The sequence below is a fragment of the Alnus glutinosa genome, chromosome 5, assembly GCF_958979055.1.
Source record: "Alnus glutinosa chromosome 5, dhAlnGlut1.1, whole genome shotgun sequence".
Lineage (NCBI taxonomy): Eukaryota > Viridiplantae > Streptophyta > Magnoliopsida > Fagales > Betulaceae > Alnus > Alnus glutinosa.
Genome location: NC_084890.1, coordinates 1,973,883 through 1,983,948, shown reverse-complemented (window position 1 = coordinate 1,983,948; position 10,066 = coordinate 1,973,883). Strand labels below are relative to the sequence as shown.

At 38.0% G+C, this 10,066-nt stretch overlaps 1 protein-coding gene across 1 annotated transcript; it reads right to left on the bottom strand.

The window, feature by feature from the left end:
• Window positions 1–2,099: 2,099 nt before the first annotated feature.
• On the bottom strand, window positions 2,100–9,674 carry LOC133868471 (pyrophosphate--fructose 6-phosphate 1-phosphotransferase subunit beta). The gene is made up of 16 exons (XM_062305372.1): window positions 9,391–9,674; window positions 8,959–9,120; window positions 8,744–8,865; window positions 8,355–8,408; window positions 8,157–8,263; window positions 7,162–7,267; window positions 6,763–6,826; window positions 6,486–6,574; window positions 5,554–5,685; window positions 5,224–5,394; window positions 5,006–5,121; window positions 4,127–4,238; window positions 3,850–3,934; window positions 3,204–3,248; window positions 2,964–3,032; window positions 2,100–2,368 (listed from the first exon to the last, which is right to left on the bottom strand). The coding sequence occupies exons 1-16, from the start codon at window positions 9,587–9,589 to the stop codon at window positions 2,292–2,294; spliced, it is 1,710 nt and encodes a 569-aa protein (XP_062161356.1). The 5' UTR covers window positions 9,590–9,674; the 3' UTR covers window positions 2,100–2,291.
• Between the last annotated feature and the right edge of the window lie 392 nt (window positions 9,675–10,066).

Here is a 10,066-nt window from a genome sequence, read left to right as displayed (position 1 = left end):
TTAGCACGCCGTGCTGTCCGAGAAGAAAAAGTCGTAATCCTTTTGGGTGGATCAGAGTGAGAAAAGATGAACACCGGCACATGCAGCCAATCTTGGCAAACAGCAAAGCAGAGAGCATATAATTCTGTGATTTTGCTACTTTTTCATTCTCAAAGATATCGCGGACAGAACAGGGTTTAGGTGTGTTCTTTCGTGACTTGTGAGCAATAATTCATGTCATGTGCTTCAATAATGATGAGTACCTGATCACCCTGAAAAAGTCATACCCTCTTCTTAACTTTTTATTTTATTTTATTTTATTTTATTTTTTAATTTCTTGGCCATGCCAAAAAGATTTGCCACCTCAAAACTCATGCTTGTTTGGAAGGATTGAGTAAGAGAATATAAATTTAAGTTCCTTTAAAGGTAATGCAATTTTTATTACAAATTCCTTAAACTAATATGACAATGCCATGATCATTTTTTTTACAGAGAGACACTGACGTGAAGTACTTGTGCATCTGCTTGTAGCTAGCTATAAGGAGGCATCGAATTGCATCGGGCATGCCAATGTGGGGGTGGGGGTGGGGGTGGGGGAGGGGGTATTTTCTCAGTAATTGCACACACAATTGATAGCTTTTCTCAGTCGCGATCAGAAACTCCACAAAAGCCTTCCCAAAAGTCCTTTCATAGAAGTTACACCCAACCTCAATGGCCTTAATTCTTTTGGGACCCAGTTCTTACCAGCCCTAAGCATCACGTACGTCTAACCTGAACAGTGAAAAAATTGTGAAAATCGATGACCCTGTGCTGGTTCTTATGTTTTGCAGAAGGGGCAGTGTATGGATTTGACTCGTTAACGACACACGTTTAGACGACAAAAGTTGAATGTCTAACAATACGAGACTCGTAAGATCAGTCTCAGCGGTTTATGTAAAAGTCACTGTAAATCTACAATACATAACCAAACCATAAAAATATTTTTTCATCAGCTTCTCCATCCTCACGCCAGAATAGATTCACTGAACATTTGTGAACAGTGCGACTCCACATGTGGCGTTGCACTGTTCACACATCTATTAATTTTATATGATTATTTCTCTTCTTTCTTTCACTTTATTCCTCTTTCCCGTCACTTTCTTCCTCTTGCCGGTAGTCTCTCTAGGAATTATAGGCGAGCTCGTCGTCGCTGGCTTAGGAGTTGGAGATCTCGACAGTGACGACTGCCGGATTGCCGAGCTGGTACACATCCTTGTCCATCTGGAGCTTCAGAGTCGGCCGGAGTTGGAGCGATCTAGCGAGCTCGTCGTTCGTCGTTACTGGCTCGGGGGTTGGAGATCTCAACAGTGCTGGCTAGAGGAACCGATGGAACCCCAGCGGCGGGTCGGTGGAAACCATGGGAAGTTTCTGGTATTTCGGTGGAAACCATGGGCCGCCGACCGAGAAGATTCACCGTGGGTTGACTTTGATTTTGATTTTGATTTCCGGTGGGTTTGATTTTGATTTTGATTTTCCGGTGGGTTGAATTTGATTTTGATTTCCGGTGGGTTGAATTTGATTTTGATTTCCAGTGGGTTTGATTTTGATTTTGATTTTGATTTCCGGTGGGTTGATTTTGATTTTGATCCAGTCGGTTGATATTAATTTTCCGAAGTCAGAGCAAACAGTGCTTAAAAAAGCAGAAGAAGAAGAAGAAGAAGAAGAAGAAGAAGAATCTCTGTGTTTTCTCTGTGATAATTCTGGTGTATGTGATAATTCTGCATTTGTTTGATGAAATGGCAGAGGTGATTTCGGGTTTGTGGAGAGGAGTGGGCATGAGTTTTTAACAAAAATAATAAAAAAAATATTAAAAATGATTATTTTAATAAAATAGATATAAATTTAGATCATTTGATGAAAGATAGTTTTAAAAGTTGTTATGTAAACTAGCAAAAAGCAAGTTTGATCATGTACAATAGATTGAAATTTACATAATCTGCTGGGAATGCTCTAAAGGGCTTTAAGCGTGTTCAACCGTCTATCTGTTAGAATCTGATTTTTTTTTTTTTTTTTTTTTTTTAATTTTTTTTTAGTGAAATAGAACATCCCATATCAACCAAAAACACCGACAAACGAGGGAGTCACAGAAAGATGTGTTGAGGAGGCTTTTGTAAACCGAGTTTCACCAAAAGATACAATAAAATAAAAATCTCAAAATTCCCCAGTTAAAAAACAAAAGACAGAAATCTCGAAGATGCAGAACGGTGTAGGTTTAAATTGCTTCTCTTAATTATATGAACTTGTTGCAATAAAGCACGACTTCAACGTTCTGCCTAAGCATGAGCTCCAAGTTCAAGGAGTAAAGTGTGATTAACTGCATTTGATGCTGGACCAATAAATTGGATGGGACCTGCAATGAAAGGCATTAAAGACGGGTCACCGATTTAGATCAGCCATTCAGCTTGTAATCAATTGCAAATAAAAATAGGTCACACATGACAAGCAGTACAGAGACATGATATATATACATCTTTTATATATTTCTTTTTAAATTAAAATTTTAATTTTTAGGAACTACAAATTTAATAATTAATTTAAGAATGATTTAATTTCTGGGCAGTATGATGCAAGTGTTTGCATTTGACTTTTTAATGGGACTATATTCTGACAAGCTAGACTGACTAAGATGGAGACGAACGGGATTGAGATCGGATGCCATATGCTCTACATTTTCTCTAGGCCATTCATTTTAAATAAACGGCCAGATCGCAACAAATAAAAAAAGCGGGCTGTGGGTGATTCAGCCACCCCGACACCGGCCATTGGGGTTGGCCGAACCACCCCAACAATCATTCTTTTTTTATTGTCACAATCTAGGCAATTCATTTTAAATGAATAAAATGTATTGCACCTGGTAGATCTCAATCTAGATGAACAAAACAAGACTATAAACTGATGAAAGTTGATAGAAATGATGGCTAATGAGTACGAAATTAATGACCAACCAGGACTGATGTAGCGATTCTTGATTGCCCACTCGTCTCGCAATGATGAATATTTCTTGAAAGGTGCACCTGAAAATTCCTTGTGTTAATTAGCTTGCTGATCACTTTTTCTAAATTAGAGATTTGAGGAGATTAACATAGAGTATGCTATTCCAAATGCCACGTGTACCATGAACAAAAAGATATACTACGACTGATCCTTAGAACTTAATACGTAAGTGAACAGCCAAAAATTCTTACCATCAAGCTCCACCATTGCCTTCTTGATCACAGGCTTGAACTTACCTGGAAAATGAATTCACCTTTCAACAAGAGCTCAATGATTGAGAAGAAAAGAAAAAGAAAACATGAAAAATACAGCCAAGTGCTTTATTCAGACTTTTCTTCAGAACTTCTGAAAGTTAACATAGTAATGGAAAGAATCCATATAACCTTTTTTTGTTTTTTGTTTTTATAACCGGGGTATCCGGGGCTTTGCTCCCACTAGATCCCCGGGACACAGTGTTCCATGAAAACTATCTTGCCCCTAGAACTTATTACTTACATAGAATAGCAGTTACAATACAGCTAACCAATTTTTTTTTCCAATTTTTTTTTTTAAAAAATGTAGTATCAAACCAAGTTGCAAAAAATATTAAAAGATATAATAGAAGGATTTGGCTTGCCTCCAGTGATCAAATAACTGGAGATCTTCGCCGTCTATTTGAACCACAGGAGATCTTCAGTTATTTAATTACTGGAGACAAGCCAAATCCATAATAGAATACAGCTTATTCTATTCAGTATGTTCACCGGAATAAAAGGGAAAGGAAACAAATAATAAAAAAGAAGTAAAGTTCCCATAAACTACATCAGCAGAATCTGGTGAAGTGAAAGGTTACAATACCATGTCTTCTCTCGACGTCCATTAATGCAGTCAATGCAGTCCCACCAGCTGTCCATTCTTCAACTGGAGCAGACAAATTACCAACCTGGAGACATTATGAAGGCACATACAAGTATTTAGATTAGTTATGATTCTCACCATCTGACATGATAACACAAAATTGAACTTTAACAGAAAATGTAGAATCAACAGCAAAGTAAAAGAAAGAAATAAAAGGCAAAAAAAAAAAAAAAATGGAGTTTAGCAGCATAAGGTAAAAAGAGAAATAACCACAGACCGATGATATCAACCCAGTTTTCCCGCTGTGAAGGAGAGCACCAGCAGCATAACCCAATGCATAGCAGTAGCTAGCGTCAAAGTTACTTGGCAAACCACATCTCCCTTCGTACCTACAGATATAAGAATTACATAGAAGATAACTGATGCCTGGATAAGAATCTAAATCTAGATGCTACTTGTGCAAAAGAGACGGGGAAAGTGTGGACCACCTTCTTCTTCATTGTGATGTGGCTTCTACTTTGTGGAATGATGTCTTTTCTCGGTTTGGTATGTCTTGGGTTATGCCTAGGAGAGTTGTCGATTTATTTTCTTGTTGGTCGAAGGCGGGTAGGTCAAGGAGTGCTGCAGTTTGGAAGATGGTGCCTATATGCATTCTTTGGTGTGTTTGGAAGGAGAGAAATATTAGGTGTTTTGAAGACTTGGAGAATTCCATGGAGAATATTGTTGCATCGTTTTTACATTTGTTGTATCTTTTGACGGAGGCTTTTTTGTCACCCGTGTCTATTAGCTTTTCTGATTTTCTTGTTCGTTTTTCTTTGCCTTCTTAGGCGTTTCCTTGTGTATACTTCCAGTGTACTTAGAGGGGCGCCTTACGCTTTTTTTCTTTATATAAAATTTCATTTACTTATCAAAAAAAAAAAGGAGCCACACAAAAAGTGGACAATAAGAAGCAATTGATCAAAATTGGACAAGAAGCAATTTATCAAATTATGAATGTTATGTTAATGAGTTGGGATCATCAGGTTAATCAAGGGTAGCCCTCAAGCCTAATGCCCGAATCGCATACAGCAACATATAGATCCGCGGTCAAGGCAAAAAATCAATTTGGAAATTGTGATTCAAAATGATGATATCTTATAAGGGAAAGAGTGAGTACCCGAAAAAGTGGGACTGCCCTTTGAACTGGACTTTATATGCACCTTCCTGCTTCCTCTTCTCCAACTCAGTTTCAACCATTTGAATAAGCATTTTCTCTGTTTCTATTCTGGCAACCTGATTGCAGAAAACACATGTAAAATAAGCAATGATTGCTAGGAAAACCCCAGATTGGTCAAAAATCACATACAGAACTAGTAATATATATGAAACAAATACCTGGACATTCCCATGAGGATCTCTTTCAAGCATCAATTGTTCCTGGATTGCTTGAGGTAAAAATTCAAAAAGCTGTAGAGATTGATTTGGGAGTTTCTTTTTCCATAGCCCACCTTCATCTACGATATCATGGGCCAGAATTTCATTCAGTTCTGAGATTAGCTGCTGTACCTGCAAATGTCAAAGTAACAATTTCTGTATATATCAACAAAGTGATGTTGATGTACTGGTAAAACAGCAGTGCATCAAGTTCCTTGAATATTCAGTCTAAAAAGGGTGCAAGGGGGGATAAAAAAACATAGTACTGGATCACATGTTCAACAATAATACCTCAGGAATGAAATCAATTAGACCTTCAGGAATAAGTATAACACCATAGTTGTAACCAATTTCAGCACGTTTACAGATTACATCTACAATGTAGTCAGTCACATTTTTCAACGTCTGCTTCTTGGCGGCAACCTGCAGCAAGAGAAATTCTAATTAGATGCATATGCACATGGATATCTTTTCTAAGAAAATGATGGTTTACTACTTTCTAGTTTCTACCATAACCACCTATATGTTTCCAACCAATTAGTATGCATCCCTAAATCTCCATGGAGAAGGGATATCAAGGTACTGGATGACTACTCTTTTTTAACAGTTGCCAACAAACAATACTCAGTTGAAATTGAATAAACGGATGGATTTTTCAAAACAATTTTTCCTGATAAAACACTGAAGGTTTGCTGTGGTAGAACTGTTGATGCATATTGCATATAATTGGATCGAAAAACTCTCAATGCAGTCCGGACAGGTAACCCACTTAAAAATAATAATAATAATGGGCTAAGGCGACTACTGCCTTATAGGAACACTAAGACGTTCCACTTGTGACCAGCCAAAAAACAATTTTATAAAAAAAATGAATAACATAAACCACATATTAAAGCAATTGCACTGAATGCTTAACAATTTAACCTAATCTTCAAGAATAAGTTAAAAGTGACCGATAGGGACTCCTATTGGGTGCTTAGGTTTACTATTTGCTGCCAGTCCATAAATGGACTACTTGAACCCGACTATTTCAGATGGGTCTGTTTGGTCTCTGTCAGATCTTATTTTTCATTGATTGTCACAATGATAGATACTTATGTTGCGTCGACAGTCATAAACATAAATGAAAGGTCAAACAAACCTTTTTCTACTTGAAAAATCATGAGCAACTATACTTGCTACACAAGTCATTTGAAAGTACACCAATAGATTTATGAAGATACCTCTTCTCCAATGATGGTAATGTTTGGATGAGTTTGCAGAGCACACTCTAGTGTAATGTGTGAAGCCGCACGCCCCATAAGCCGTACAACTGCAAACATGGACACAATTAGCGGTATTTTGCTTAAAAGAACTGAACAAGCTGACAATCAACAGATGGGATAATGTGATAGAATATTGGGAGAGATGGTTACAACTCCTACATGTGTATAGATTTGCGACTACACAGTACAGAAAAACAGACATTATTTGTAAAAACCTCAAACTCGCAATACATACAATGATAATATTTTCCAGTTGACCGGGCATCAACCATGACATTTCCAATCATTTCTGCATAAATCTGCAAGAATATAAAAACATTTAATCATAAACATGAAGAAAGATTTTCAAGTGCCTCAATGTTCACTTAACCACTTGCCCCATTAGGGTGGTGGCTTCTCTTGTATACTTTTCGTGTACATGAGCTTTGCTTCTCCTCTTAATAAAAATTATTATTCATCAGAAAAAATAAATGTTTGCTTAACCACATGGATGATACTTCAGAAATACATTTTCAGAAAATGAGATCACAACACATTATGGAGTTGACATATGACTAGTATCATAGTATGAAACCATGAAAGATAAAATATATGAAGAATAAAGTGTAAAAATTTGAGTTATAGTTATAATTACCTTGCAAGCAGTATCGAACCCGAAACTTGTAGGAACCTCTTTGCATTTCAGATCACCATCAATGGTCTTAGGGCATCCAATTACACGAGTTTTCAAATTTTTACCCCTGATTGAACAAATAAAACAGACATGACCACTGATGCAATCCTATTGGGAAAAGACAAATAAATTTTATGCAGAAATATAACAGCAAGATATTAAAACACCTAGTCAGTTCAACCATCACTTACTTAAGGACTACAATGAGAAATCATATAAACTATGCCAATACACCTGTGAAAAGTCCTCTAGGCTTGATTCTGACAAAAGGGATGGCAAAAATAGGTAGGTTTTCTATGCATGAATAAACATGAGAGGAAGAGAGTGAGAGATCAAGAGTATCCGTAGGAGTAGATAATTTTGACTTTAGAAGAGAGTTCTGCTACTAAGGCAAGAAAAGCTGCTTTCTTGACTTTGGAATCACTGTGGGAAAGTGGAAGAGAGACATGGCAGCACTAAGAGGGGCTCAATTGCACATAACCATTTTTACTCAATTCCTAATCAACTGCTACCAACATGAGGCACCTAAGAGTGATATCAATAACTTCAAGCATCTTTCTGAAATCATGATTAAACATAAAGTAGTTAACTGTATTCTTCAATTATAAAAATAACGGGAAACTTCACTTAACCTCTCTTCATTGTTGCCACTTTTGCAATTACCCCATAAACTTAAAAAAATTTCAATTTAGTGTATTCATCTTTCAAATTTTTTCAATTTCACTCCTCCATTAGGATTTTTCGTTAAATCCTGTCAAAATTTTCAAAATATCCTCTCTTTTTTTTTTAAATAATTATTTTTAGGGAAAATTTCACTTAGACCTCTGAACTTTTATCACATTTGCAATTTCCGTAATATTTACGCCTGAATCTTTGAAATTTTTATATATATATATATTTAAAAAAAAAGATGCATAGATTACTGCAAGCTACAACAATATGTCCTAAAAACATACCTGAAATTTTCAGCAAGGAGGCAGGCATTCGTGTTGGAGTCATCCCCACCAATAACAAGAAGTCCATCCAAATCAAGCTTCAATGCTGTTTCTTCAGCTTGCTTAAACTAAATATCATATCCATTTGCATTCAGTTACTCTTTGCATACACTAACTTAATAGCAAACGCCTAAATAAGCCAAGAACAGAGAGTCCCACCTGCTCTGGAGTTTCAATCTTGTCTCTCCCACTGCAGATCATATCAAATCCACCCTGATAAATGGAAATTACAAGCAAATCAGAAATGATAATCCTATTGGTTTAGCACGCATAAATGCATGTGCCCCATAACCAGATTAGATATACAGTGAACTAAAACTCTTGCATTTCCATATGGCAATGTCATATTCACATTCATTCACAATACAACTTATTATCTCTGTGTCCACTCACCTACTTCCATACACTCTGATTTCCACCACATAATCATCACTCAGAACTTTACAACAGCTAAATAGCCCGATTCACATGCATCCACTTATACTAATAACTAAATCAAAGGCTTGGCAAATTCATGGAATAATACAAGTAACACCAAATGGTCTCACCTGATTTCTGTACGGGTAAATATACTCTGCATTCAGTTCCACATACTTGCACTTCATGATCCCAGCAGGACCGCCTCTGAACCCGTACAATGTGCTTCCTTCGGCACGGTCCTGCAAGTAATCTGCGCCACGAATAAACGGGTTCATATTTAACTAAAATTCAAACAATTAGTCTACAAAACGACGTGGAATAATCGGTTTCATGAGATCCCCACCGAAGATTCCAGAAATCACATTGTGTCCTCCTGGAGCCTGCCCTCCGGACAAAACGACGCCGATCTTCAGCTTCTGGACAGGTCGCGCCGTATCGGAATTGCTCGGAACCAGCATTGCCGACGGCTGCCCGTACACATTCGGAAACAGCTTCGCGATCTCACCTGAAAACACCGCAATACATTCAAATCTCAGAAACGAAAAGCCTCTATTCTCTGTTTGGCAGCTAAGGAAAAATAGGAACACGTGATAAAACTTAGAAACCAAGAGTTTTGCTATTCACTGAAAACCAAAAAAAGCACGAAATACAAACTCAAAGCTTCATTTCCTTTCTCTTTTCCTCGAATTTTCTCAGAAGCCAAACAAGAGCACTAACGCGGATTTATCAACGAAGACTCGTGGATTCGAGTGGGAATTGAGAGGGCAAGAAATACCTGGATTGCCGGCGGCAGTGCTGGCGGGGCCATCGACGATATTGAAGGAGCTTCTGAGAACGGAGGGCAGAGGAAGCGCGTGGTCGATACGGCTCGTCTGGACCTCGCTGTAAACGGAGGCGACTCGCCCCGCCACCGGCGCCGAGGCCGGCTTTCCGGCAGCGATATCGCCGTTAGCGACGAGAGTGGGAGTAGTCATTGTTAAACCTAACACAGATCTTTTTCAGTCTAGTAGGTGATGAGTAACTGAATCCCGAGCGCGCGTTACCCTATCGAACTCTCAAAGAGTCAGTCAGCCGGATCCATTTAACTCTTGTGTGTAAGGGCAAGAAGGTCTTTTCGGCATTGGACTCTCCGCCCTGAAAGGTAGTTGCTGATTGAATCCGAGGGTAGTTCGAGAATATCGAAAAATATTACACTTACAGTGCACGTGTTGGCTTGGTCGATTTGCCACTTTTTGAGCTTTGTACGATTCAGATTGATGATTGTTTGATGGTGTATAGTTCATTACGATGATTCGGATAGCACTGGATCATACTCGTTGTACCTTACCTAACCTTCATTGGTTGGTGGGCGGTTGATTCATGGACGCACAAAGTATATTCCGATTTTATGATCTTGTTCCATTGGATCCAAGGGGCTTTTCGTGACAAGATCGGTTCGATCTATTGGCTCA

Excerpts from the sequence above, each read along its gene's own strand:
- LOC133868471 (XM_062305372.1), bottom strand. The coding sequence starts at position 9,589 with ATGACTACTCCCACTCTCGTCGCTAACGGCGATATCGCTGCCGGAAAG. Across the intron at positions 6,827-7,161 it reads GGTTCGATACTGCTTGCAAG|ATTTATGCAGAAATGATTGG; the intron begins GTAATTATAACT and ends ATATTCTTGCAG. Across the intron at positions 5,686-6,485 it reads TTACCATCATTGGAGAAGAG|GTTGCCGCCAAGAAGCAGAC; the intron begins GTATCTTCATAA and ends CTCTTGCTGCAG.